Source organism: Ostreococcus tauri (genome assembly GCF_000214015.3).
Source record: "Ostreococcus tauri WGS project CAID00000000 data, contig chromosome 06, whole genome shotgun sequence".
NCBI classification, from domain to species: Eukaryota; Viridiplantae; Chlorophyta; class Mamiellophyceae; order Mamiellales; family Bathycoccaceae; genus Ostreococcus; species Ostreococcus tauri.
In genome coordinates, this window is record NC_014431.2 from 523601 (window position 1) to 550361 (window position 26761).

At 58.9% G+C, this 26761-nt stretch overlaps 16 protein-coding genes across 16 annotated transcripts; 8 read left to right on the plus strand and 8 right to left on the minus strand.

Moving 5' to 3' along the window:
* Positions 1–23: 23 nt before the first annotated feature.
* OT_ostta06g03110 (HAD hydrolase, subfamily IA) lies at positions 24–800 on the plus strand (the record flags this gene model as incomplete). The annotated part of the gene is made up of 1 exon (XM_003079900.1): positions 24–800. One exon carries the CDS (start codon positions 24–26, stop codon positions 798–800), a length of 777 nt encoding a protein of 258 aa, XP_003079948.1.
* An 81-nt stretch (positions 801–881) lies between these two features.
* Positions 882–1529, minus strand: OT_ostta06g03120 (Succinate dehydrogenase/Fumarate reductase,transmembrane subunit; the record flags this gene model as incomplete). Its single annotated transcript, XM_003079901.2, has 1 exon — positions 882–1529. One exon carries the CDS (start codon positions 1527–1529, stop codon positions 882–884), a length of 648 nt encoding a protein of 215 aa, XP_003079949.2.
* A 78-nt stretch (positions 1530–1607) lies between these two features.
* OT_ostta06g03130 (unnamed product) lies at positions 1608–2219 on the plus strand (the record flags this gene model as incomplete). The annotated part of the gene is made up of 1 exon (XM_022984058.1): positions 1608–2219. The coding sequence occupies one exon, from the start codon at positions 1608–1610 to the stop codon at positions 2217–2219; it is 612 nt and encodes a 203-aa protein (XP_022839255.1).
* Positions 2220–2280: 61 nt separating this feature from the next.
* Positions 2281–4851, minus strand: OT_ostta06g03140 (Importin-beta, N-terminal domain; the record flags this gene model as incomplete). Its single annotated transcript, XM_022984059.1, has 1 exon — positions 2281–4851. One exon carries the CDS (start codon positions 4849–4851, stop codon positions 2281–2283), a length of 2571 nt encoding a protein of 856 aa, XP_022839256.1.
* A 175-nt stretch (positions 4852–5026) lies between these two features.
* Positions 5027–6898, minus strand: OT_ostta06g03150 (Nucleotidyl transferase domain; the record flags this gene model as incomplete). Its single annotated transcript, XM_003079904.2, has 1 exon — positions 5027–6898. The coding sequence occupies one exon, from the start codon at positions 6896–6898 to the stop codon at positions 5027–5029; it is 1872 nt and encodes a 623-aa protein (XP_003079952.2).
* Positions 6899–7469: 571 nt separating this feature from the next.
* Positions 7470–12413, plus strand: OT_ostta06g03160 (Carbohydrate binding module family 25; the record flags this gene model as incomplete). The annotated part of the gene is made up of 1 exon (XM_003079907.2): positions 7470–12413. The coding sequence occupies one exon, from the start codon at positions 7470–7472 to the stop codon at positions 12411–12413; it is 4944 nt and encodes a 1647-aa protein (XP_003079955.2).
* A 163-nt stretch (positions 12414–12576) lies between these two features.
* OT_ostta06g03170 (Synaptobrevin) lies at positions 12577–13413 on the plus strand (the record flags this gene model as incomplete). Its single annotated transcript, XM_022984060.1, has 2 exons — positions 12577–12669; positions 12856–13413. The coding sequence occupies 2 exons, from the start codon at positions 12577–12579 to the stop codon at positions 13411–13413; spliced, it is 651 nt and encodes a 216-aa protein (XP_022839257.1).
* A 148-nt stretch (positions 13414–13561) lies between these two features.
* On the minus strand, positions 13562–15607 carry OT_ostta06g03180 (Winged helix-turn-helix DNA-binding domain; the record flags this gene model as incomplete). Its single annotated transcript, XM_003079909.2, has 1 exon — positions 13562–15607. The coding sequence occupies one exon, from the start codon at positions 15605–15607 to the stop codon at positions 13562–13564; it is 2046 nt and encodes a 681-aa protein (XP_003079957.2).
* A 152-nt stretch (positions 15608–15759) lies between these two features.
* Positions 15760–16464, minus strand: OT_ostta06g03190 (Sec-independent protein translocase protein TatA/B/E; the record flags this gene model as incomplete). The annotated part of the gene is made up of 1 exon (XM_003079910.1): positions 15760–16464. The coding sequence occupies one exon, from the start codon at positions 16462–16464 to the stop codon at positions 15760–15762; it is 705 nt and encodes a 234-aa protein (XP_003079958.1).
* Positions 16465–16631: 167 nt separating this feature from the next.
* Positions 16632–18899, plus strand: OT_ostta06g03200 (Patatin/Phospholipase A2-related; the record flags this gene model as incomplete). The annotated part of the gene is made up of 1 exon (XM_003079911.2): positions 16632–18899. One exon carries the CDS (start codon positions 16632–16634, stop codon positions 18897–18899), a length of 2268 nt encoding a protein of 755 aa, XP_003079959.2.
* Positions 18900–18998: 99 nt separating this feature from the next.
* OT_ostta06g03210 (Tetratricopeptide-like helical) lies at positions 18999–19637 on the plus strand (the record flags this gene model as incomplete). The annotated part of the gene is made up of 1 exon (XM_003079912.1): positions 18999–19637. The coding sequence occupies one exon, from the start codon at positions 18999–19001 to the stop codon at positions 19635–19637; it is 639 nt and encodes a 212-aa protein (XP_003079960.1).
* Positions 19638–19853: 216 nt separating this feature from the next.
* Positions 19854–20282, plus strand: OT_ostta06g03220 (2Fe-2S ferredoxin-type domain; the record flags this gene model as incomplete). The annotated part of the gene is made up of 1 exon (XM_003079913.2): positions 19854–20282. The coding sequence occupies one exon, from the start codon at positions 19854–19856 to the stop codon at positions 20280–20282; it is 429 nt and encodes a 142-aa protein (XP_003079961.2).
* Positions 20283–20337: 55 nt separating this feature from the next.
* On the minus strand, positions 20338–21504 carry OT_ostta06g03230 (unnamed product; the record flags this gene model as incomplete). The annotated part of the gene is made up of 1 exon (XM_003079914.2): positions 20338–21504. The coding sequence occupies one exon, from the start codon at positions 21502–21504 to the stop codon at positions 20338–20340; it is 1167 nt and encodes a 388-aa protein (XP_003079962.2).
* Positions 21505–21667: 163 nt separating this feature from the next.
* OT_ostta06g03240 (Ubiquitin-like modifier-activating enzyme Atg7) lies at positions 21668–23656 on the minus strand (the record flags this gene model as incomplete). The annotated part of the gene is made up of 1 exon (XM_003079915.2): positions 21668–23656. The coding sequence occupies one exon, from the start codon at positions 23654–23656 to the stop codon at positions 21668–21670; it is 1989 nt and encodes a 662-aa protein (XP_003079963.2).
* Positions 23657–23746: 90 nt separating this feature from the next.
* OT_ostta06g03250 (Heat shock protein Hsp33, N-terminal) lies at positions 23747–24769 on the plus strand (the record flags this gene model as incomplete). The annotated part of the gene is made up of 1 exon (XM_003079916.2): positions 23747–24769. One exon carries the CDS (start codon positions 23747–23749, stop codon positions 24767–24769), a length of 1023 nt encoding a protein of 340 aa, XP_003079964.2.
* A 78-nt stretch (positions 24770–24847) lies between these two features.
* Positions 24848–26614, minus strand: OT_ostta06g03260 (Lipase, class 3; the record flags this gene model as incomplete). The annotated part of the gene is made up of 2 exons (XM_003079918.2): positions 24848–26359; positions 26579–26614. The coding sequence occupies 2 exons, from the start codon at positions 26612–26614 to the stop codon at positions 24848–24850; spliced, it is 1548 nt and encodes a 515-aa protein (XP_003079966.2).
* Between the last annotated feature and the right edge of the window lie 147 nt (positions 26615–26761).

Here is a 26761-nt window from a genome sequence, read left to right on the forward strand (position 1 = left end):
GATCGCCGCGCGCGCGTCGCGGCATGCGCGCGCGGGTCGCGAAAGCGCTCGCGCGCGCGCCGGTGCGTCGCTCGGTCACCGCGCGCGCGCGCCGAACGAGGGCGCGCGCGTCGAATCGAATCGATGTTTTGGTTTTTGATTTGGACGGAGTGCTCTACGACGGCGCGAACGGGTACCTCGAGCGCGTGCGGTCGAGGCAGCGAACGTTTCTGATGGAACGGTACGGCATGAGTGAAGAGGAAGCGCGCGAGACGCGCGAGCGGGCGTTTGGGCGAGCGAGTCAGGCGTGGAAGGGATTGAGAGACTTGGGCTTCGACGTCGGCACGCAGGATGAGTTCACGGCGTATTGTCGCTCGGGGGTGGAGGAGTTTTTGAGTTACGACGAGGTTTTAGAGAGTGTGATTCGGAAGATGCCCCACAGGAAGTGCGTGTTCACGAACACGAGCGAGACGCAGGGATTGAACGCTTTGCGGTGTTTGAAGCTCGATCCGGAACAGAGCGACGTATTTGAGCAAGTCTTCGGCGGTGTCTTCACCGCGCCGGTGTGCAAGCCGCAAAAGGAAGCGTTCGAGAAGGTTTTAGCGCACTTGGGCGACGTAGATCCGCGGCGTTGCGTCATGTTCGAGGACAGTGTGAAGAATTTAAAGACGGCGAAGGAGCTCGGTATGAAGACGGTTTTCATCAAAACGCGGGGCGAGGAACCGAGCGTCGAGGACCTCACGCAGTTCGACGTCGCGATTGATTCTTTACTTGACGTCGACACGCTCATGGAAAAGATGCCTGAGCTGTTCGAACTTTGAGCGCGCTATGTATTTATTTCAGTTGACAGATTTGTGTAGCAATACAAGGAGGACGTGTCCCGAGAAAAATTGACTTGAGCCTCACCACGTGTAAGCCGCCAAAGCCGCGCTCGCCGCCGCGCTCGCCCCGAAGAGCGCCACGGAGGTCGATTTCGCACTCGCATTATCGATTCCTTTGGTTGTAGCGTCCCACACCAAGTGTCGGAACCCACCGAGCGTGTGAAACACGAACGGAAAGCTCAGCGCAAACTTCAACGGCGCGACGCCCACCGGCGACTGCGCCTTTACCAGCTCGATCACGGCCGGCACCGCTTCCGCCCCCCCGACGAGCGCGATCACACCCGCCGAGCTCACCGCACCGCTCAGAACGACGCCCGTGACGCGATTCGTGATTGAGCTCAGCGCGACGACGGGAAACTTGTAGTGCGCCCGCCAGCTCCCATCCGCGTCGAACACGTCCGGCGACAGCGGTCGGCGCTCCAACAGCGCCCGGTGGTTCTTCGGCGTTCCCAGAAACGATGTTCCACCAGTTTTCGGCTGCCCGTACTCGTCCGGGACGCCGCGCGAGCCGATCCAGCGCGTCTGCTGACGGGCGATCATCGACGGGATCGTCCTCGCACCGCCGATCGCGTCGATTCCCTCGCCCGCGAGCGCCGATCGGGCCTCGATCGCGCCCGCGGTGGACGCCACGCGTCGCATAACCTCTCTCGCCGCGCGCGCGGTGGACATGTCGACCCGAGACGCGTCGTGAAGTGCGCGACCGAGGCGCGGCGCGCTGCGTGGCGTCAGTTATCGACGCGAACGCGCATGTCATCGCTTCTCGACGCGCGTTACGTCGTCCGTTCGAGCGTCGATCGCGCTCGAAAGACGCGCGGGGGCACCGCCGTCGTCGCCGCGAGCGCGCGTTCGGTGAACGCGTCGACGCGCGTCGTGGGAGATGAATCGACGACGCGACGAGGATTACTCGGAGGCATCGTCGGGGTTCCGATCGCGCTTCACGCGCGCGCGGCGCTCGCGAGCGCCGAGTACATCGAGGACACGCTCGCGGTGTTGGATGCGTGCGAGCGTCTGGCGGATGGACGCGGAAGCGACGTGGACGACGCGTTCGTGAAGGCTTGGTACGGGCGTAACAAGACTAGATATTCTCAGAGCGAGCAAGGACGCTCGTTCTTGATGACGAGCAAGGTGGTGGCCCTGGTGCGAGGCGGGAACGTGGACTCGAGGAAGCTCGCGGAATGGGTGCCACTGGCGAGGGGGTTGACGAACGGAACGATCACGGGGAGGGCGGCGAGGGAGGCGTACGGGTCGGCTGTGTGGGCTAATAACGACAAGACGGATGCGAAGAACAGAATTGGACTATGCATCTTCGGCGCCACGGCGCCGACGCAAGCGATGGGCATCGACTGCTCGGGCTTTTAGTAATAATGTTATCATTTATCGTTTATCTGCTTTGCATTTACACGCTAACGTCGTCTCGGAATCATCGTGAGACTGGTCGAGGGAAGGATTTTTCAAAGTCTTGTCGCGAGCGGTCCGTCAAGCGCTGCCCAAGCTTTTCACCAAAGTTACTGGACATGCGACGCAACCCGGGAGCGACAGCGGTTCCTATGGAGCGAATAGATTCCGGTTCGATCTGCGAACTAACTTCGCGACTGGAGCTGACAGCCCTGGTTAGAGATTGGGACCAGCCCTCCGGGGAGATGAGCTCGACGATGGATCGCAAAAGTGCCAGGTTTTTCTTGTCCTCAAACGTGAGTGAGATCGCTTGCTTATTCTGAGACGCGAGCGCCGATAAGACGATGGCCCCGTTCAAGCCCGGTATGAGAGCCAGCGGCGTAACAGACGCGGCGGCGGCGAGCGGCCACGCTTGCCCTAGCACTTGCCATGCAGTCGCGGCGCCAGAACGGCTGACTGCATCCGCTGCGCGGACTGCCTCTTCCACGACGAGATCTTGCAAGTAGTTGCCCTTCTCATTGAAGATGATCGCGAGTGCATCCTTCGTTGCGGGGTCGAGCCGAGTGGGATCCGTCGTCGCCACCGCTTCGGTCGCGCCCATCGAGTTTGTGAATCGGGAGAAGCCGCCGGCAATGTCCTTTACGCGGCTCACACGCAGGCGGTCGCTACCGCCGTACACGAACGAACGAAGTGCGTCGCGCATACGCGGCGAGTCGTCGGACAGAAGGCGACGAGCGATGTATGGGAAGCACTCATCGACGATGGCGTAGTTCGAATCCACCGACAAACCAAGTCCTTCAAGTGTCCCGAATGCACGCAAAATGAGCACGAAGTATGGCGGCAGTTGCAGTGGGTACTCCTTGCCGAGAGCTTCGAGCTTGTCGCTCAATTCGCCGACGCGAGAACTTTGTTGCGCATTGAGCGCATCAGTCTTTGTCGTGATACCTCCGCCGGAGCCGTACAGCGTCTCGAGAGTCTCCGCAAGCACGGGCACGACGATTGAGCGATTAATCGGATCGTCAGCGAGCTCCGGTGGTACGAATCCGAGGTTGACTAGATCAGCCAACGTTTTGTCGTACTCCTTCGCGCTCAGGTGCGCGATGTACTCCACGAAAGCAATGCGCTGCTCTTCGCTAATGGTGGTCATCATGCCGTAGTCCAGAATGCACAGCTTTCCATCATCTTGTAGCAAAAAGTTCCCTGGGTGTGGATCCGCGTGAAGGAACCCACTTTCTAAAAATTGCACCATGTAAGCATTTAGAAGCGTCTCGACGAGCTTTTCACGCGTTTCCTTGCTAGTGTTTTCGTCAATCTCAGTGAGCTTACGACCAGTTACCCACTCCTGCGTGAGGACCTTACGCGTGCTCACGCTCCTATACACGTGCGGAACCTTGATGCTTCCGCGAACAAACGCAACGCTGTTCATATCGGCTTCGAACCGAGACGCGTTCGAGGCTTCCATGCCGAAATCCAACTCTTCCAGGAATCTCTCCGCGGCAACGTCCAGGACTGGAAGGAAACCCTCGGCACCTTGCTGAATCTGCCCCAACGGTCCGTCTTTTGGTAACTTGGCCAAATACTGAAGAACCGTTCTGATGACGAGCAAGTCCAAGGTGACCACGTCGAGAATCTGCGGCCGCTGAACCTTGACGGCAACTTCCGCACCCCATGTATCTTGTTCCGCTTCCATCATCTTCGTTCGCTTCAGTTGAGCCCTATAAACTTGGCCGATTGACGCGGCCGCAACAGGTTTATCGAACGCCGACACATCCTCGAAAATGTCATCAAGCGGCTTGCCGAGTTGCTCTCTGATGAGCGCCTTCGCCTCGTCGTTCGAGAACGCCTTGACGCCATCAAGCAAAGTTTGCAGCTCCGCGAGGTACGCCGGTGGGAGCAGATCCGGTCTGATCGCGACAGCCTGACCAACCTTCACGAACGCTGGGCCTTGCTTGGCGATGATGTCCTTCAGTTGACCGGCACGTTCGACGGAGTTCTTCTCCACACTCTTCGTCTGAATATCCACCAACAAAGCGCTAACCCAACCCGCAACATCGAGCAGCAAGCTCAACGAGCGCTTTGCGATCGCCAAAGGTCGCTTACTCCAGTACGCCCGAATCTTTTCCACGTCGTACGTCGTCGGCAAGACGTCTCCACTCGCTGGGCCCGCGCGCGCCTCCTCCTCACCGCTGTTTACCATCGCCAGCGCCCCCGCGAACCCGAGCGCGAGCGCTTGATACACCTCTACCGTTATCGTATCTTTCTCAATCCCGAGCGCTCGCGTCAAGTCCTCGATCGCCACGTCTCCCGTCGTCGCGCTCGCGCGCGCCGCCGCGTCGCCCGCCAGCGTCTCCAGCGTCCGCATCAACTCACTCGCGCCCGTCGCCGCCGCGCCGTACAATCCGTCGACGTCGAGCTGTCGCAGGACGTCCGCGAGCGCACTCGCGCTCGTCGCCCGCGTCGTCGTCGCCCGTCGCGCACGGGAGAGCGACGACGATGCTTTTGGTGACGTCGATGGTCGCCGCGCGTTCTTCGCCGCGCGTTGAGACGCGCGCGCGATGGCGGCGCGCGCGTGGGCGCACGTCGTGCCTCGCGTCATCCTTCTCGAATCGTTCGCGTCGAAGCGCGGTGGGTGACGTCGACGCGTCGACAGGTGACGACGTCACGCGCCGCCGGGAGTGGATAGCGCTGGAAGTTGGTTGGAATTGGACGCGAGCGACGACGAGCAAAGACGATTGGAAAGAATGGCTGGTACAACAATGCGATGAGAGAGTCTAGCGCGAACGCTTCTTGGCGCCCGGTTTGTTCTTCTTCTTCGCGGTGGGAGACTTGGCGCGGGCGGCTCGGGGTGGTTTTTTGGCGCCTGGTTTGGCACCGGCGCCGGGTTTGCCGGGAAGTCGGCGGCGCTTGGCGGGTGCGTTTGAGTGGCCGCCATGGCCTTTATGTCCGTCGGACGACCACGCCGTGGCGGCGCGAGGGCGCTTACGATTACCCCCGCCACCATCGGTCCAGTCTGCTTTGTTCTCAGCGAAACTGCTCTTTGCGTTAGCCTTGCGGAAGAGGTGACTCATTCCGCCCGGTTTCGTCTTCGTTGATCCCGACGCTCCTGACTTGTGGGACGTCGCGTTCGATCCCTTTCGCACCTTGATAACTTGGCCACCCTTAAAGAACGATCCGGTAGCGCGCGGCGCCGGTGCGGCAACGTCGCTCAGAAGCGATAGCTCGCCCGACACCGTCATGTGCTCCGCGGCGAGACGAAACAAGTTCTGCACCTCTCTAAAGCGATACGCGGCAGCTGTGAAGCAACGGAATCGTTCTTGTGGATCTTCCGCCATAATATAAGGCCTCGTGCCGAATGGTGGTCCAGGGAGATCGGCGCAGGACATCACTCCGGACTCTCGCCCGGCCGCGACCGCATTCGTTTTGTAATCGAAGACGCTACCGAATCGTCGAAGAAACCCGAGAAGGAGATCTCCGAGCATGCCAGGTCTATTCACCGCCCCTACGGAGCCCGTCTGCTTTAGGTGAGACACGACGAGTGAAACAAGGAGGTACCCTCCGCACCCACCGGTGGAGGCGTCGTTTAGGTGGTGTGTCGCTAGCAGACGCTTGAGATAGAAAACTAACGGTTTGAGGGCCGCGAACGTCTCGACTTGTTCGCGAATCCAGTACACCGCTTCCAAACCGTTCGTTGTTCCCAACGACAGATCGACGGCGATGTACGGTGGAGACGCGCTCTTCATCTTGACGATCGGCACCTTCGCTGTGGCGATGACCTCAGCTCGCGACACGGCGTTCACCTGCCGTAAGTACCGCGCCATCTTTCTTAAATGTTGTACGATTTCCTCACGCTCGCTTCTCGTGAACCCCCCACCGCCGCCCTTGCGTGACTGCGGCCCAACACCTAGCAACACTAAATCTAAATCCGCCCCCGCGAGCGCCAAGCCCGTGGCCCCGCTCCCGAACACGTGCAACGAGCAGTCCTTGTGATTGAGATACTGTCGAGCGATCGCGCGTTCAATCGCGTCGAACACGTGTTTCCTCCTCCCAACCTCGTGATCCGACATTTGATTCTTCTTCACAAAGTCGACCACCTGGTCGTGAAGCGTGTCCATCGTGCCATATGTGTGTTCATCACTGTCACTCTGTTCGTGCTCTTCCAAATTGAAGGAAAAGTTATGATTCTCGTCGTCATCCGTGATCTCATCGAACGAATCGTCGAAATCGTGATGGTCATCATCATCTTCCTCATCATCGCTCGCGCTCGACGAACCGTCCTCGTCGCTCGCCGACGCATCATCGCTACTCTCATCTACAATCTCCACATCGCTCGTCGACGCTCCCGCCCCCGTCATCGCCCGCATGGCCTCCGCGACGCCCTTCGCCAACTTGTACCGCTTCCGAAACGCCAACCGCGGTCGCTGACCCACCGGTAACGAATCATCGACGCACTCCACCACCCCCCGATTCAACAAATCCTTCAGCGTCTCCAAAACTTCCCGCTCGAGCTCGCCGTAGCCGAGCGTGATCGTCCGCGCGCGTTCCTCGTCCCACCCGTCCCGCCCGCCCGACGCGCCGTCGCGTCGCAACGTCTCCACCACCGTCGTCGCGTCTCTCGCCCCTCGGCCACGGTCGTCCCGCGCCATGACCTCGACCACGACCTCGCGCCAGATCGCCCGCGCGCGCGCGCGCTCGTCGCCGCCGCCGTCGTCCGTCGCCGTCGCCGTCGCCGTCGCCGCCGTCCCGTCATTCGCGCCGTCCCGCGCCGCGCCGTCGCCCCTCGCGCCCGCGCCCGCGCCCGCGCCCGCGCCCGCGCCCGCGTCGCCGTCGCGCGCCCCCCCTCGGCGCGGCTTTCGACGCCGCGACGCCCCCATGGCGACGCGCGCGCGCGTCCGACGCCTCTTCCGTCGATCGCGCGCCGACCGCGTGAAAGGCGTCTCGACACCGGTCGATCGACCGGTCGAGTTACATTCCAAAGGCGACGCCGACCGGTGGACGTCCGACCACCGGTCGACGCGATCGCGCGACGCGCGTCGACCGATGCCGCGCGCGTGCGCGACGATGGCGCGGGCGACGGCCGCGCGCGCGCGGACGACGGACGCGTCTCGGCGCTGGCGACGAACGCGCGCGCGCGACGGGCGCGCGGCGGCGTCGGGGCAAGAGACGGATCGCGTGGACGGGACGCGCGAGCGCGTGCGAACGATGCGCGAGCGCGCGATGGCGCGCGCGGAGACGGTGGTGGACGACGATGACGCCGCGATGGATGATGCGTTGGCGATCGAGGACGCGGATGACGCGCGCGAGGCGCTGTTGCGGGAGGAGTTGAGGAGTTTGCAGATCGAGCTCGCGGCGACGCGGGAGGAGCGCGAGAGAGACGCGGAGGACGCGGCGCGCGCGAGCGCGGTGGCGGAGACGCTCAGAATCGAGCTCGACGCCGCGACGAAGGAGTTTGAACGTCTCACGGTGGAGCTGGATAGCGCGACCGCGCGGACGGGGCAGATTGAGATCGGTGCCGCGGAGTCGCGCGAGCGGTTGACGCGAGCCCTTGAAGTCGCGGAGACGGAGGTCGAACGACTCACCGCGGCGCTCGAAAAGAGCGAGGCGAACGCCGACGATGTGGGCGCGAAACTCGCTGAGACGCGCGAGCAGTTGTCGCAAGCTCGAGAGGTGGCTGAACAGGACGTCGAACGTCTACAGGCTGAGCTCGAGAAAGCTAAGGAAGAGATGAGCGCTCTCGCTTCGTCAGCGGAAGACAACTCGCGGCTCCAATCTGATTTTGATTGCGCGACTGCAGAGATCGCGCGGCTCGAGCTCGCACTCGAAAAGAGCGAGGCGAACGCCGACGATGTGGGCGCGAAACTCGCTGAGACGCGCGAGCAGTTGTCGCAAGCTCGAGAGGTGGCTGAACAGGACGTCGAACGTCTACAGGCTGAGCTCGAGAAAGCTAAGGAAGCGATGAGCGCACTCGCTTCGTCAGCGGAAGACAACTCGCGGCTCCAATCTGATTTTGATTGCGCGACTGCAGAGATCGCGCGGCTCGAGCTCGCACTCGAAAAGAGCGAGGCGAACGCCGACGATGTGGGCGCGAAACTCGCTGAGACGCGCGAGCAATTGTCGCAAGCTCGAGAGGTGGCTGAACAGGACGTCGAACGTCTACAGGCTGAGCTCGAGAAAGCTAAGGAAGCGATGAGCGCACTCGCTTCGTCAGCGGAAGACAACTCGCGGCTCCAATCTGATTTTGATTGCGCGACTGCAGAGATCGCGCGGCTCGAGCTCGCACTCGAAAAGAGCGAGGCGAACGCCGACGATGTGGGCGCGAAACTCGCTGAGACGCGCGAGCAGTTGTCGCAAGCTCGAGAGGTGGCTGAACAGGACGTCGAACGTCTACAGGCTGAGCTCGAGAAAGCTAAGGAAGCGATGAGCGCACTCGCTTCGTCAGCGGAAGACAACTCGCGGCTCCAATCTGATTTTGATTGCGCGACTGCAGAGATCGCGCGGCTCGAGCTCGCAATCGAAAAGAGCGAGGCGAACGCCGACGATGTGGGCGCGAAACTCGCTGAGACGCGCGAGCAGTTGTCGCAAGCTCGAGAGGTGGCTGAACAGGACGTCGAACGTCTACAGGCTGAGCTCGAGAAAGCTAAGGAAGCGATGAGCGCACTCGCTTCGTCAGCGGAAGACAACTCGCGGCTCCAATCTGATTTTGATTGCGCGACTGCAGAGATCGCGCGGCTCGAGCTCGCACTCGAAAAGAGCGAGGCGAACGCCGACGATGTGGGCGCGAAACTCGCTGAGACGCGCGAGCAGTTGTCGCAAGCTCGAGAGGTGGCTGAACAGGAAGTCGAATTGCTGCAGATTCAGCTCAACGCGGCCAAACGGAAAGCGGAAGAAGCCGCAAGCACTATCGATGTCATGCGCGAGCAACTTGATGATGTGATCGAGGCGGGTGAGAAAGAAATTACAAGTCTTCAGATCGAGCTCAATGCCGCGTCGAAAGTAGCCGATGAAGCTGGAATCAAACTCGCAGATATGAGCGAGCAGTTGCTACAAGCCAATGAAGTCGCAGGAAAAGAGGTTGAGCGCTTGCGGGCTGAACTGGAGAAGACGAAGGAGGAGCAAAATAACGAATCCAACGGAGTCGTGTTGAAGCTTGAGGGCAAACTTGATACCGTAAAGGCGGCGATGGAAAGCTTGGAAGCCGAACTCAATGAGACAAAGCTCCATCTGAACGATATGACTCACAAGCGTGACGCAGCGGTGCTCGGTCGTGATTCCGCGGTAGAAGAGTCAAAGAAGCTCTTAGAGCTGTTAGTGACAGCTAAGAGGGAGTTGGAAGTCGCGGCCATCGAACAACAGAATCTCCGCAGTGAAGTCAATCAGGGATCGGGCACGGAGCAGAGCGACATCCAGCTGTTCGAACAGCTCGTTGCGGCGCAGAAGGAAGAGATAAATACGCTTCGAGAACTTTTGGAAGCCTCTACGCTGACTACGCGAGCGCTCGAAGAACAACTTGTCGATCTGTCGAAAGAAAGAGGTGCAGCGTTAGCAGAGCTTTCTTCATCCGATGCGGTAGCAGCTTCGGAAACGGACCGCATTCAGAAGCTTATTCAAGAACGAGACGCGGCGCTGAGCGAGCTGGCAGATTCAAGCGAGTCACGAGTTTTCAACGAAGAGCGAATTCAGAAACTCATCGAAGAGCGCGATGATGCGCTGCAGAAACTGGTCGCGATGGAACGCCAGGCGACTCAAACGGCCGCATCGAGTTCGGTTCCGCAGATTGAGGGCGTCTCTACAGAGGTACCGGCTGTTGTCGTTTCGGATAGCGCCGTCACTGCTCATGGAGACAAGGTACGAGAGCGCGTCCGACGTCAACTGGAAGAGGCCATTAAGGGCGAGGCTATAAGATTTGTGGATGAACGGGAGAGAAAAAAGAAGACTATCGTGACCGATCAGATGACGAAAACAAAGGACGGAGTGTACTATTTTATCGGGGACGTCAAGTCATCACAACGTGCGCGCATCATATACAATCGACACACATTGTCTAAGATGTCACGTGACGGCCAAGTGTTCATTCACGTGGGGTTCGACGGGTGGACACTTGGAGTACCTAAGAAAATTGGCATGATTCCGCTGGCCGTGGATGCGAAGGAGCGAAATGTGGATCACCGTGTTCGCGATCAAGGTGACTGGGTAGTGGGTGAGTTCGACGTCCACGAAGGAGCAAGTTCGATAGATTTCGTTTTCAGCGATGCGAATGATGTTTACGACAACAATTCAAGGAAAGACTATCAGTGTGCGGTGGAGCAAGACCAACAACGATCACACGAAGATCTGATCGTGGAGCAAATTGAGACTGATTTAGCGAGCAAACGTGATTTTATCGAAAAGTGCGCTCAGAGAGCGGGAGAAAGAGCGGAGAGTCATGAACGTCGCCGCTCCCGATCGCTCCTTGCTAAGACCAGAGATGGCTCGCTGAATCGTGTGCATACGATTCCGCACCAGCCGGAGGCCGGGGAGAATGTCACGATTTATTATAGAGTCGAAGGTAGCGCTCTGGCGAACTCGCAAAAGGTTCACTGTCAAGGCTCCTGGAACCGTTGGAACCATGAAAACTCTTTTGGTCCGTCAATCATGCAGTTTAGCGATTCGTTGGGTTGCATGCAGCTAACTGTGAAGGCCCCACAAGACGCACACGTGCTTGACTTGAAGTTTATGGACTCAGATGTCCCATCCGAGGTGTCTCAAGTGGATGACAACAACGGCATGGACTATCACACCGTCATTGTCAACGGCTCGGGACCAGCGCCCATCCTGAAAGTCGTCCACGTCGCAGTTGAAATGGCCCCGATCGCAAAGGTTGGTGGTATGGGTGACGTCGTAACAGCACTGGCCCGGGCAACCCAAGAAGACGGGCACCAGGTCGAAGTTTTTGTCCCTCATTACGACATCGCACAGTTTGAAAATGTTGACGGATATCACCGCGCAGGAGAGTTCAAACATGAAAAAACTGTCGTCCAGGTGTACAAGGGATGGGTTGAAGACGTCCCAGTGACTCTTCTGCGACCTGAAAATGGTTTTTTCGATGTCGGGTGCATCTATGGGCGTGGAGACGATCACGTACGTTTTGATTTCTTCACCGACGCGACGCTTACTTGGTTGCGAAGCAAGCAACAGGAAGTGGACGTGATCCACACGCACGACTGGCAAACCGCGGCGGCGACTTGGGCTGGTTACCCGAACGCTGCGACCGCACTCACGGTTCATAATTTGCAGTTTGGTGTCGATCGTATACGTCGAGGAATGGAGTCCTGTGACATTGCCACGACCGTGAGTCCGACGTACGCAGACGAAGTACGCTTTCATCACGCCATCGCTCCCTCAAAAGACAAGTTTATCGGGATTCGGAACGGAATCGACACGGATATTTGGAATCCTGCCAACGACAAGTTTCTGCCCGTCGGCTACAACAGATCCAACGCTATCGACGGTAAACGCGCCGCCGCTGCCGAACTCTGCAACCGTCTCGGTCTGGAGCATCCGGAAGGATCCCCTATTGTTGGCGTTGTCTCACGCCTTACCGCTCAAAAAGGTATCCATCTCATCAAACACGCGTGTTACCGCGTTTTGGAGCGGGGAGCTACCTTCGTCTTGCTCGGAAATGCGCCCGATCCAGCGCACCAGCACGATTTCAACTCGCTCGCCAAGGAGATGAAGGAAAAGTATCCTGGTCGAAGCGGCTTCATGTTCAAATACGACGAGCCGCTCTCGCACTTGATTTACGCCGGTTGCGATTTCCTCCTCGTCCCGTCAATGTTTGAGCCGTGCGGTCTGACACAGATGATCGCCATGCGCTACGGGACCGTTCCGGTAGTTCGTCGAACTGGAGGCTTGGCTGACACCGTCTTCGACGTCGAAAACGACAGCACGCGCTGCGCCACGGCGGGCATCCCGCCGAATGGCTTCGTCTTCGACGGCACGGAGACTCGAGACATCGATTCCGCCGTCATTCGCGCTCTCGACGCCTTCTACGATCGCGAACGCTGGGAGTCCCTCGCCCTCGTCGACCGCGCGATGTCCTGTGACTGGGGCTGGTTCGAGCCGAGCAAGCGATACGAGGATCTCTACTGGTCCGCTTTGAGCAAGAAGAGAAACACACGGTAGTCTCACGACGACTCATTGTCATCGAACATTGCACTAAATGTATATCGCGTCGCCGCGTCCAGCGTCTCCGCGTCCGGCGTCTCTTCGTGCGAAACGTCTTCTCCACGACCACTCCGCCGCCTGAGAGAAAAGCATCAGTGCCCGACGCTCGGTAGATCTCACCATGCCGCTGATCTACGCCTTTGTCGCTCGACGTACCACCGTGCTCGCGGAGTACACCGGATACTCCGGGAACTTCAGCACCATCGCGACGCAGGTGCGTGTCGCAACGACGGCGACGACGCGACGGGAAGGCGACGCGTCGTCAGAATTCCCAGGGGAACGGGCGATTTCGATCGATTTCGTAACGACGGTTATGCGGCGTGTGTAGAGTTTACCGGCGACCGTGGCGGTTTGGTAGCGTAAATGGACTGACGAGTGATGTTTTCGCTCGACGACGCAGGCACTGGAGAAGATCTCGGAGGATAACACGCGATTCACGTACACTGCGGATGGGCACACGTTCAACTACGTCGTGGAAAACGGGTTCACGTACCTCGTCGTCGCCGATAGCTCACAGGGTCGACACGTCCCCTTCGCGTGCTTGGATCGAATCAAGGCGGAATTTGCGAGGGATCACGCGTCGGAGGCGCAGGACGCGATCGCGCACTCACTTAACAAATCGTTTGCGCCGAGACTTAAGGAACACCTAGAGTTTTGCTCGGCGAACCCAGAGGCGGTGAGCAAGGTGAGTCAGGTGCAACAGCAAGTGAGCCAGGTGAAGGAGATCATGATGGATAACATCGAGAAGGTGCTCGACAGAGGGGAAAAGATCGAGATTCTCGTGGATAAGAGCGACGCTCTGCGATTCCAGGCGGACAACTTTCACAAGACGGGTCGACAGCTTCGACGAAGGATGTGGTGCGAAAACATGAAGATGAAGGTGCTCGTAGGTGTCATCGTCTTGGCCATCCTCTTTACACTCATCTTCACGTTATGTGGCAAGAAGTGCACTGGTTAATCCGAGCGTTGATTCACCTCAGAGTTAATCTGAAGACATCTGTAAAGACGCCAGGTGGTCTTTGAACATCTTTGTAACATTACCTACAGCAATCGACACAAACCGTTCGATGAAGATGCCGCCAACTTTAAATATTACACGACTACAATTATGCACCAGCCTCTCGTTCAGCGCTCTGTGAGAAAGCAAACGAATCGAGCGACTTCTCGAGTGAAGTTCTCGAACGCCTGTTCCTTTCTTTCTCATGCGCAACCCGTGCAGCTTCAAGGAGTTCGCGATGCCAGACTTCTAGCCTGAACAAAATCTCGCCACTTCGCAGAGAGGAACAAAAGCACAACGGCTGCCCATTCATCACTTTCAGCAGATTGAAGACGCCGACGCCTAAATCTATTCTGTACGTCAAGAAGTTGATTTGAGACTGCCAGAAGCCGAAAGTCCACACGCGTTCCGTGTCAAACTTGGGCATCTCACCCTCACCTTTCCTGGCCTTTCGCAGGAGACCCTTCAACGTCTTCTGGCGCTGGCGCGGCGTAGTGCCAGGGGCGAAAATGTCGGCCCTCGTGTCGACGTTTTCGATTATGGCCCCTTCTATGTCTTGCACATCGCCCTCGTATTCGCAACTCATTGCTTGCGCCGCGAGCGCCATGGGAGCAAGCATGTACGGATTATCGTCCGTCGGCATAGACAAATCGATGCCCCAGTTCTCACCGTAGCCTCTGACGACACGAACGCACAGCGCAAGCAGCCATCTTGATGGGAGATTTATCAGTGGTTTCGTAAGCGCCTGACCGATGACGCACTCATCCATCGCAACTTCGCGTTTGAATTTCCCTTGAATCGCGAGTTGAATCGTACGCGCTTTTCCAGCGAAAATGTGCTTCGGAGTGTTATCCAGGCCCTTAATGAAAACGATCATTCGTCCCTTGAAAATCTCTGAGTCAATCTCAAACGGTACCTGCGCCCTCACCATGTTGTCGGGAAGTTGGTCCTCTTGAACGATCTTGTGTGCATCCTCTGGGGAGAAACGCAGCGCGCACGGCGCGTCTACCCATAACTCGGGCGGGATCGAAGGCGGTGGTCCCGCCCTTTCCTCTGGGCGCAATTTCTTCTTCGACTGCAAGTGCATCAGCCTGGACGCCGTACGCTGAAGTGTCTGTGCAGAAGCTTGCAAGAATGTCGACGGGGTGCGCTGAGCTGTATAGTTATCGGGCAATTCCTTCAGCGAAATCCTTTTCCTAGCTTGCGGCTTTTCATCGAAATCATCTCCGAGTTCCTTCGCTCCTTCTTTCGCCTCAAACATAGTTCGTATTGACAGATCAAAGTGACTGATGCTCAAGAGACTGGAAGCAACCACGGCGACACCCGCGATCACGACGATCAGCGTGCTGAGATACTCCATCCCCACGCCCGCTACCGACGCAATCGCCGCTGCGTCCCTGTGGAACAACGGCATGAGCGAGTACACGACGAGCGCGATGACTGCTGCGCGCAGGACGCTCAACTCGAGCTTGAGCGTCGCAATCAACCGCTCGACGTTCTCCATCGTCCCCGCGTGCTCTCTTGAAAGCGCCTCGACGATCGAGGTATGTCCATCGACTACTCTCTTCACCATTTTAAGCTTCGCCTCCACCGACATCATCTCGGTCGAAACGTAATACTTTGCCGCGGATATTCCCGGCGCCACCCCCAAGTGATAGGCGTACAAGTGCGAACGCTTCTCAAACTTCGCCCGCCCGCTCTTCGTCACCCCCACTATAAGCTTTGCCGCCATGAGATCGTTCCCCAGTTTCACCGCCTCCTCTGCGTCCCTCACCGTGCGCGACGACACCATCCACTGCACCGCCTGCCGTCCCGTGAAACAATTCTTATGCTTTGTGAACCTCCTTCGATGCTTCCCGTCGCTCAACCCGGTGCGCATTCGTACCACGACGTCGAACAACGCGTTTTCCCGATCGATCGCGCTCAAGGAGTCCCCGACGCTGTCCGACGTTCCGTCGGGATCGTCCGTCGTGCCCGTGTTTTGGTGGAACATTGAAACATCGGTGAATTGCCTAAGCGTTTCGTCATCCAAAGATTCCGCTTCGCTGTCGCTCGATTCGAACGCGCGCGAGCCACGATGGGGTGTGACGACGTCGTGTGCGCGTGCGCCCGCGTGCGCGTCATCGCGCGATGGCGTGCTCGGGGAGCTCGTCATGGTACTAATCCTAATCTATGTCGGACTCCGCGCGCGAGAGGCGGCAAATGAGGATGGCGGAGAGCCGCGATGTGAGACCATGCGCGAGTGCGTGCGCGCGCGTCGTTTGGGTGTGTCGGGTGATAGTTATTAAAAAAGCTGTGTGTTCGACGTTACTTCATGCCCTCCTCGAGTTGGTTATCAGCCTCGGCCTCGAGCGCGAGCACCTCTTGCTCCTCCTTTTCCTCCGCCGCCCGCGCCGCGTCCTCGGAAGCCTCTTGCTCCGCGCTCGCGCCCCACGCCTCGGCCGCTGCACGCGCCTTCATGTCGTTGTCGATGTAGTCTTCGCTCGAAGAGAACGATCCGTTTTCGCTCTTGAAAGAGTCGCTCGAGTTTGCGTCTTCGCTAAACGAAACCGACGCGCTCGCCTCCCTCTTCGCCCCTTCACTCAAACCTTCGCCCACCGGCGCCTCTCGCTTCCTCGGCGGCGGTGGCGCCACCACGCTTTGCTTCACCTCTTCCAGCGGTTTCTCGATCTCGTCCCGCAAAGTGTCTTGGAACTCTCTCGACGCGTCTTGCAGCTCCCTGATCGTCGGCTGGAACTCACGAATCGTCGCCCCCAGTTGCTTCGCGATGTCCGCCAACCCCTTCGGCCCGAACACCAACAGCGCGACGACACCGATCACCAACGCTTCGGGCGCTCCGACGCCGAAGAAGCTCTGCGTCACGACGGCGTCGCGTTGTTTACGTCGAGATACAGATAATCCCAGCGGGCTCTTGACACATTTTTGGGTTCGTCCCTGCGTCACGGCGCGTCGCTGGACCCGCGTGCGCGCGCACGCTGGGGCGTGGACGCGTGCGCGCGCGGCGAGCGCCATGACGAGCGAGACGCGCGCGCCTGTGGCGTCAGAAGCGGCCTTCAGAAACGTTCTGATGTTTGGGTCGGCAGCCTCAGGATCACGCCTAAACCCTGAACCCTACCAGCGCTGCAACGGTAGCGCGCGCGTCAGTCGACGACGGGCGCGTTCGCGCGCGCGCGCGCGGTATGCCGAGTCTCGCGGTCGACGTGAACGCGTCGCCGTCGTCGCTGCAGAGACGAGGGATCGTGAGCACGTCCGCGGCTTCGGTGTTCGAGGATGACTTTTCGATGGATGACGGTCGACGCAGCGTCGTTCTGGGCGACGACGACGACGACGATGGAGACGACGGAGAAGACGATACCGGTTATGATGTCGTCCAGCGAGCGTCCACGAAGGAGAAGAGTGACTGCGATGGGGACCCAGCGGCGAGCGGAACCGCGCGCGCGTTTCGCAGGCGGTTGGAGTCGTTCAGCGAAGCGGTGGAGAGCGCGCGAGCGACGTTCGGCGAACTCGCTTCCGCGGGATGGGTGGCGGAGAATCGAAAGATTGTCGTTAAGGCTACGGCGTTGTTGGCGTTCGCGATCGCATTTTACGTCGCGTTAGTAATGGCATTCGCGCACGTTTGGATCGAAGTGGCTACTGCCATTGGCGTGCGTGTGCTACGGGTCATCCTCGCCGCGATGTTGTTGGCGCTCGCACCGCCTATTTTTCCGAACGCGGCGGCGCACGCGTTGGCGTTGGTGTTGATGTTCGCCGAGATCGCGTTGCTGAGCGTGAACGCTGTGTTGTTGGCGATGGTACACTTGGCCATCGTTCTGAACAAGTACGTGTTGCCGTCGTGGTATCATCGCGCGCGCGTCAAGGTCAGAGAGAGCGCAGGAGGGGTCGATCATAAAGGACGAGCGAACGCGCATTACAGTAAACTTCGACAGGAGACGCTCGCGGAGCTCGAGCGGACTGAGACGTACGAAGCGTGGCGCACCATCGCGAACAAGCTCGACGCGTTTCCCGCTGAAGTCGGCGAGGGCGGATCCGCTTGGAAGCTGGATGACAAAAGTGACGCTTACGACAAGGTTCTGGTGAAGGTGTATCTGAATACGATGAAGACAGCGCGTGAGCGCGGCGATATCACGTCCCTCGGTCTGTGTTTGCGAACGGTGTTGCACAGAAACTTTGCGGGAATCGACCGCTTGCTTCATTTGCGCTCTGCGCGCGTCGGCACGAAGGTGCTCGTGCAAGCCTTTAACGACGAAATCGTAGCGGCAATTGAATACATGTCAACCACCGACGATGAGGAAACCGCGCGAGAGATGCTCAAGGTTCTGCGAGAGTCGTATCGTTCGCTCGGGAGAACGGCGCTGTGTTTATCAGGCGGCGGTGCTCTGGCGATGTATCATTTTGGCGTTTTGCTCACGTTGCTTCGACAAGGTCTGTGTCCGCAGGTTATCTCCGGCACGAGTGGTGGGTCCATTGTTGCGGCGTTTCTGGCTTGCCACTCGCCCAAGGATATCGTCACGAGCATTCGACCGGACGTTTCCACTCGCTTTGGTCGTCGCTGGTTTCCTCTTCCAATAAAAATGGCGTTGCACTTTTTGAAGCACGGCGTACTTATGGACGAGGCTGGATTTTCAAAGACGACAAAGGCGTATTTTGGTGATACGACGTTCGAAGAAGGATTTGCGATTTCTGGATTGGCAGTTTCGATCCAGGTTTCGATTGGATCACAGACTGGCTACGTCTTGAACCACTTGACATCGCCCAACGTGCTCATTCGCACGGCGGTTTGTGCGTCGTGCGCGCTTCCCGGTCTCATGCGCCCGGTCGAGATCCTCGCCAAGGATAAGAATGGAAATCTGATTCCTTTTCATCCACCCGATGTGAAAAGCTACGATGGGACGATCACGCAGGACATTCCCTCGGCTCGCATGACGGAGCTGTTCAACTGCAACAACTTCATCGTATCTCAGGTGAACCCACACTTGAACTTTGTGTTGCATTTGGCCGAGGAGTCTCACGGGCGCAAGCAAAAGAGCGCGCGGAGCTACCAACGACGCAATGCCGTCCAAAAGCTACTGCGCGTCGCCAATTTCCTGCTGTTAAACATCAAGTATTCGATTCAGAAGCTTCTTGAGGTGGACTTGCTCGACATTCGATTCGTACGCACGCTTCAGGGTGTGCTCATGCAAGATTTCCGAGGTCACATAACGATCCTACCCTCGCTGACGTGGACCGATTATTCAAAGATTCTTCTTCACCCGACGGAGATGGACATGCAACGATACATCTCGCGAGGCGAGCAATCCACGTGGCCGCACATAGAAGCCATTCGCTACACAATGCGCATCGAGCACGCGCTCGTGGATGGCATTCGTGCCCTAACGAGGCGCACCGACACCTCGTCGCCCGCAAACAAGGCCAAACGTCAAAACTCTCACGGATTCTTAGAACACTAATACGCCGCGCCTAGGCCACTATTGCAACGCACACAATGGTTGTTCCATGGCTCAACCACCCAACTGACCCAACTGTTGCTTCACACTCGCGCTCGAGAGATGTCCCGCCTCCCCGCCGCGGTTATCAATCGCTTCTGGTTCGGCGCCGCTCGAAGTGACGTGAGCGTGCTGACGAAACCAACCAAGGCGCAAATGTCCCTGTGGTTTGGATCCAAGCCTGAGGACGACTCGACGATAATTTCTTCGTTCGCAGAGCATCACAGAGCCACATCCGAGCATTACGCGTCGTCCTCTCGCGATGTCGATGTCCGCGCGATTGGTCTCGAACAGGTTATCTCCGATATAATCACGCTCGATCAGTTCACGCGAGTGATTCATCGAAAGACAGCGCGGGCGTTCGGGGACGACGCTGCGGCGGCGGCGCTCGCCCGGGCGGCGCTGCGGGACGATAGTTTCATGCGCGAAGCGTCCGTGCTCGAGCGCATGTTTGTCGAGATGCCACTTATGCACAGCGAAGACGTCGCGGATCACGTCGCGCTGCTTCGCATTCGTGGCTTCGATGAAGACTTCATCGACGGCGTCGATCCCGCCGGTGCGTACGATGACCACGCGGTGCAACACTTCGCCACGATCAAGCGGTTTGGAAGATACCCGCACCGAAACAGCGTGCTCGGTAGAGAGGACACTATGGAGGAGCGCTCGTACCTCGCCCAGGGTGCTCGCACGTACGGTCAATGATTTCGTCGCCGTTCCGCTCGCGTTTCCAATCCAACCCTCACTTCACCACGCGCCCACCGCACACTCGCGCCCACCGCTCGAGTTCCCCTCTCAGAAGCATAGCGAAACGCTTAATACCACTCTAAATCTCGACCGTCGTGCGAGTCGATCGCAGGAACGAGCACTGAACGCTACGGCTAAACAGACTTTATCCACAAGAATCTTTTACGTCGAGCGATGCCGATCTCTCTCTCTGCGCGCGCGTCGGTGTTCGCGATGAGCGATGCCAAAGTGCGCCGTGCGTCTTGTTCCGTGAAGCGTGCGAACCGCGGAAGATCCACCGTGCGCGTGGAGGCAGTGAGCGTGGAGATTCGCCACGAGGGGCAGACGGTCACGGTGGAGGTCGGTGACGACGATAACATCCTCGACGTCGCGCTCGACGCGGGTCTGGACCTGCGGTACGATTGTAAGATGGGCGTGTGCATGATGTGCCCGGCAAAGGTCCTCAGCGGAGCGGTGGATCAGTCGGGATCGATGCTGAGCGACGACGTGGAGGAGAAGGGCTACGCGTTGCTGTGCTGCGCAAAACCGGAGGGCGAAGGGGTCGTCATTCAGACCGTGAGCGAGGACGAATTACTCGAGGAGCAGTTGTGCTCAAGCGGGTAGGGCGATTTATAATTATTACAGTTTACGTACATTGTTTTCGCAGCGCGACCTAAGTTCACGTGCGCTCCTTGCCCTTCGACGCCAGGCGTTTTGATCGACGCGACGGCGTTGTGGGAGCTGCAGAGTGACTCGATCGGAGCGACGGTGTCGTCACGGGTTCGCCGGCGACAGATCTACGCCTCGAACTTCGTCTCGGCGACGTGGGTACCCTATTCGCTTTCGGCGAAGGAATCGTCACCGGCTTGCTCGCAATATTTGCGCTTATTTCGTCCAGCGTATTCGCGACCACCTTGGCCATCATCTTCGCGAACACGTCCAGTTGATCCATCACCTTGTCGATGTTGTTGTCAGAGTTTTCTTCATCAGTTTTCTCGACGTCTGTCTCCGAAGGCTCGACGACATGCTCGTCCCGCGCGACATCCTCTAAAAATTCGCTAGCGTCAAAGCCTGGAGGCAGAGACAACTGCGACGTCACCTCATCGTCGTAAACTCCGTCTCCGTTGGCGCGTTCACCATTTCCTTGGACCATCGTACTCTCCGTCGCCTTGGAATCCGCCAACACGACGACTGGGGCGCTCGGATCAAAGCGTTCCATGCGTAACGGCAAAGGCGACCGCATTGGAGAACGTGACACCGGTGCACTCTTCTTCGCGATAGATTTCTTCGCTGACCTGATCAACATTTCCGTTGCCTCTCGTTCAGCCTCCCTATCTTCGCGCACCGCCGTCGTCTCACTCGTCGACGGCGATGCCGCGACGTTCATGGTTGGCGAAGCTGGCGCCACGTCTTCAAAGTTCAATCCAACCCCACGATGACTTCGAACCAAATCCTCCACCCTCGACCGCGCCTTCTTTAACGACGTCATCGCTTCACTTACCAGCATTTTGACGCTTGCCGACATCGGCGTCGACGTCGGCGCGTCGCGTTCGCGTCCGCGCCGCGTCGGTGTCGCCGCGCTAGTCAAACCACTCGACGCGAACGTTCGGTACGCATGTGCCGCCCCCGCCGCTCGAGCAGCTCGCGACGCGTGCTCGATAGGCGACGTTCGCGTTCCTTCCGCCGTCGTCGTCGGCGACGGCGTGGAGCGGCGCGTGAACTGATCGACCGGGCGCAAAGTCGCTTTGAGTCCCCCGGCTCGGTGTTTGGCGCGCTCGGACACGCACTCGTCCGCTCTGCCCGAGGGCATTTGCGTCCCAATTGGCGTCATCTTCCCGTTCGCCATCGTCGCGCGCGGTGAGGGATGTGGCGCGCGAACGCGGGGGAGTGCAGCGAGGTAGAAGCCGAATCGACATTTTTTGTTTGTTCCCCTGCCAAAACATTTGGCCCAAAAGTGAGTGAGTTCGAAGCGGAAAGGGTAAAGATTACATCGCATCGCGGAAGACGACCTAGAAATCATCGTCGTCGTCCAGCCATTCGGCGTCGTCGGCATCGACGGCACCGAGGAGTTCGGTGAGACCGGTTGCGTCCTCGAGCGTCTTGGGATCGTCGAAGACGCTGATGAGGAATCCTTCGCGATCGGCTCGGTACCTATTGACGATCGCGCGCGAGCACGCGGTGCACCGAGGAAATGCGGGGGCGTCGAACATGGTCTGCGTGAAGCCGGCGACCGATCCTCTGATTTGGTGCGGAACGACGCCCAGCGGAGATGGCTCAGAGTCGTCGGCATTGCGCGTCGGCGGCGCCGTCTTCGATCCATCCTTTGTGTGAAGCAAGGCTACCATGAGCTCGACCGCGAGCGCACTCGCGATCGGAGCGAGCCCTGGACGGGTGACCGTGCACTGCTGATCGAGCGTTCGATCTCGTGTGCTGTTCGCCGGCGCCATGACATCGTTGCAAAAGTAACATCCGAGCCTCGATTCATCCGAGTCTGCATCAACACCACACCCGTGTCGCATCACGACGTATGTGTTGAATCCAAGAGCGGTATTGATGCAAAGCTTGTCCTTGCTCGCACAGATTACCGTCGGAAGCCACCGAGACTCTCTGGTGTCCGTTAGCACGTACACCGCGTCATGCTCATCGATCAACGTCTCGAGAGCATCGATGTCCCTGAACACACTTTCCTTGAGATCGTTACTGACGCTGTGCCCTGGCATTGGGATGCTCATCGTAATACCTCTAGAATTGACCCCTGGGAAAATATCTGCGAGCTTATTTGCCGCTGCTTCCGCTTTCGGCGCCCCTCCGTCGAAACAGTCCTTGAACTCGAAGAGCGTCTGACGCACGGGATTGGAATAGGACACACGACCTGAGTCAAGTAACGTGATGTGTCGCACGCCCCAACCCATGAGCGTGCGCGCTACAGCACATCCGAGCGTCCCTGCTCCGATGAGCAAGCACTTCGTCGATGCGAGCTTGTCCTGGTCGAGCTCTGGAAGCAAACGCCATCGCATGAGCTTCAAGTTTAAATCGACCGCCTGCGATGCAAGCTGCGTCGGATCCATGCTCGTCCCGAGATCAACCGTGCGCGGACCCATTTTACCTCGAGTGTTGCGCTCCCAACCAACGAATTTTACGGCATCCTTGTCGAATTTCGGAAGGAACATCGTGAACTTAACGCACGCCTCCGGGACGACGCGGCCTTTTCGTGTTCGAACGCACACTACATCCAACTCGCTCGCTTCCCAACTCGCCGACGCTAAAACCGCTAGATTACGAAGTGCCCATCCAGGATGCGTCGCCGACCCGCACGTATCCGCGAACGCGAGCGTCGGTCTTCTCCCCTCCGCGACGATGTTTGAGTAATCCGCAAGCGGCCGAGCCGAGGCGCCGTCTTCGTCCAATAACCACGCGAACGCCCCACCGCTCGCGATCCAATTATCGCACGCTTGCGCTCGCATCGCGTCTCCCTCGTCCTCTGCTCGCATTTTCTCGACGCTCGTCGACGTTATTGTAAACTCAGCGCTCGTCGCCGCCGGAAACGCGAACCAATACGTAAACGACCAACTCTTCAGGCACGCGTACGCAATCATACCGAACCGCATCAACCTACTCGGATCCCGCTCAGCGTCGCCACTCTCGATGTCTCTCAAGATCTCTTCCCCGATCTCTCGTAGGTACGCCTCTCGGTCGAACGTCGTCACGCCCTCTCGCGTGTTCAACAGTCTCGCGTCGCCTCGCGCCACCCACCCACCACCGCCATCGCCCCCATCCGACGCGTTCAACCCATCGAAGCTCTCGTGATCCAACGCGTGCGCGCCAGAGATCTCCGCCCTGTTCGCCGCGCGCACGCGACACGCACACGAAATTCCAGATTCACGCAGCATCGTCTCGCTCAGTTTCATCTTCGCCACGCGCGCCCAAAACCCCCCGTCCGGCGCGCTCGCGTGCGGCGCGAACGCCAGCGCCCGCGCGCGCGCGTCCGCGGACGTCATCCGCGCGCGCGCGGGTCGACGTGTGACCGCGCGCGGGCCCGAACGCCGCCGACGCGCGCGGTCGACGTCACTTCGCGGCGCCGCGGCACGATGCACATTGCGATGCGCGCGACGACGCGGTGCGCGCGCGCGCTGCGCTCGCGCGCGAATCGTCGGCGCGCGCGGCCGTCGCACGCGCGCGGGGCGGGAAGCGCGCGAACGCGCGCGAGCACGGCCGCGGACGAGGTGTACAGAGTGATGTCGGCGAATCAAGAGGTGGCGGTCGTGGCGGTCGTGGGCACGTCGCTCGTGCGAGAGGGCGCGAGACGACACGAGACGGCGCCGACGGCGACGGCGGCGATGGGACGGTCGTTGATGTGCGCGCTGTTGCTCGGAACGTTCAAGGGGGAGGACGAGACGACGCAGTTGACGTTCGCGGGCGACGGACCGCTGGGGAGACTCGTGGCGGTGAGCACGCACGACGGTAAGGCGAAGGGGATGGTGACGAATCCGAAAGCGGATCCGCCGTTGAGATCGGATGGAAAATTGAACGTCGGTGCGGCGGTGGGGAAAGGGGTGCTCACGGTGAGCAGGGCGCATCCGTCGATGAAGGCGCCGTTCAGCGGAAGCGTCGCGATTCGTACGGGGGAAATCGCCGAGGACGTCGCTGGGTATTTATCCGAGAGCGAACAAGTTGGTGCTGCGATCGCGGTGGGGGTGTCGATCAATCGTGAGTGTGAGGTTATCGCCGCCGGTGGATTCATGGTGCAAATCCTGCCCTTTGCGAGCGATGAGACGATCGAGGCGCTCGAGCGCACGATTCCGGCCCTGCCGTCGAGCACGGAACTCGTGTCAGAGGGGCTGACCGCGGAGCAGATCGCGCAGAGAGTTTTGGGTGAACTCGGGGAGAACCGCGAATTAGTAACTCGGATGACGCCAGAGTACGGCCCGTGCGAACCCAACGATCTGCGCGAGCGAATGCTTCGCGCGGTGGCGTCCCTGGGCAAGGAGGAGGTCGACAAGATTCTCGCCGAGGATGGCCAGGTAGAGATCACGTGCGAGTTTTGCAAGACCACGACGGTGCTCAAGGAAGACGAACTCACGCTGGCGCAAACCGAGGTAGAGATGAAGTAGAGCGCTGATGTCAATATAAATACTGCTAAGATATCGACTTGACGAGTCGAATAAATGAATACACGTGGAGCGAGATTTTTATCGGCCCCGAATGGAAAGAATAGCTTGGGATAATTGAGGGATCGACGGGCGACGTTCCGGCGGTCCACGTCTCCGTGTATCGTCCTCGTCCGATGTTTCGTAGATGTCCGCCAACTGCACTCGTCTCGGTCTACTGTCGATCGATGCCCGGATCGCCGCAACGTAGCGGTGCATCCTGTGCGAGTTAAGTCTCTCAAGCCTTTCATCGGCGGAGTACTGACGAAGCACCCATAGACGCTCAAAAATTGTCGGTCCGATACTCGTGGTGATACTCTCCCGTACATCGGCGGAATCGTCTGCCATCGAAGCGCTCGCGTTGAACTCCTCCTGAATGGAGAGAAACGAGTCCTTGGAATCCATGGCATCTGCTATGAGGTCTTTGACCTCAGCCTCGAGCTCGATCTCGGTGGGCATGCTAAAGCGGGCGAGAAACGACGTCCTGGCCCTTTCCGTCACTCGCTTTGCCGCAGCGGAGAGTGGTCTCGCGAACTCTTTCACTGAGTCTGCGTCCAAAGAGGCAAGCGGAACTGAGTTCGCCACATCCGTGAAGGACATTCGCTGACGCCACAAGATTCCAGCCGCACCCCATTCGCGCGGCAAGTCTGCAAAAACACCAGGGTCATCGTTATCGATCAGAATGCCTTCACCCAGGTGACAGTAAGGGCGACGGACGAAAGGTCGAGACATCGGAAGCAGTGGGATGATGTCATCCTTTTGCACCACTCGAAGGATGTCCAACTCCTCCGTCGCATCTGCAGTTTCTTTAGGGCCCAGCTTCGGCGCACCGAACGTCACGACACGCTTCACCCTGGCTTTCCCTTTCTTGTGGATAAGCAGTGCGAGCGCCACGGCGGCGGCGCCACCAAGAGAATGCCCAGTCAACTGAATCTCGTACCCTGCCACAAGCAGTGGCTCGATGGCATCGAGACACCGCCGGGCTATGTTGCGATATCCTCTGTGCATGGGCACCGCTAAATCATCCGCATCGCCGATCGGATTCGTACCCATACGCATGTTCTGTGCCACGTTTCGAAGGTTCTTCGTCCCACGAAGCGAAACTGTGTGCAGTCGCCGTTTATGATCTGTCGAGACAATCGCCCGCTGCTCACACGAGCTCAACTCAAGCACTCGCACCTCCTCCTTCCCCTTAAAGAACGCCTCGATCTCATCCACGGGTTTTGAATTCAACAGCGCGATCTCCGCGATTCGAAGAAGCTCCTCGAAGCTACCGACGACGGGCAACACGCTTCCGGCAGACGTCCCGATCGGCATCTTTATCTGTTTCAGCCACGAAGGACTGAACTTCATCGCCTCTACCGCTCGATTCCTGAGCTCGCCCAGGCGCTTTTGAGACATCCAGGTGGTTTGATACGCATTATTTGTCTCATTTCGCTCCTGGTTGTTCGCTTTCGCCGACGTCGTCGTCGCTCCGCGTCTGAGAGAGATCGGCCCGTCGCTCGTGGAAGGCTTTCTAGAACGTCTCGTTGTGCGCCCCGTGCGCTCGCATGCCTGCGTCGTCGTCCCGAATCGGGCACCGGGCGTCGTCAGTCGCACGTTTGTCTTCTGCTCGCGCGTCGCGTCACGTTTGAACGCGCGCGTCGTGCGCCAGACGAGAGATTCGTTATTCAAGCGCTCGAAGCGATGCAGATGCAGAAACATCTTTCGCGCGTCGTCGCTCGCGCGTCGTCGGTGCTAGCGCTCTCGCGTTCGCGCACGATCAAAACGTACCACCACTGAACGCAGAAACGCGCGCGCGGCCGGCATCGCACCGCGCACGGACTGCTAAGAGAGCGCCTAAGTCGTACAGTGACGCTGGCGCCCGTTCGCCTTTGGAGCGGGCGATCGGCGGCGACGCGAGCGACAAGATGTGGAATTGCGAGCGGTCGAGCACGTGCGCAATGAAATCTAAGC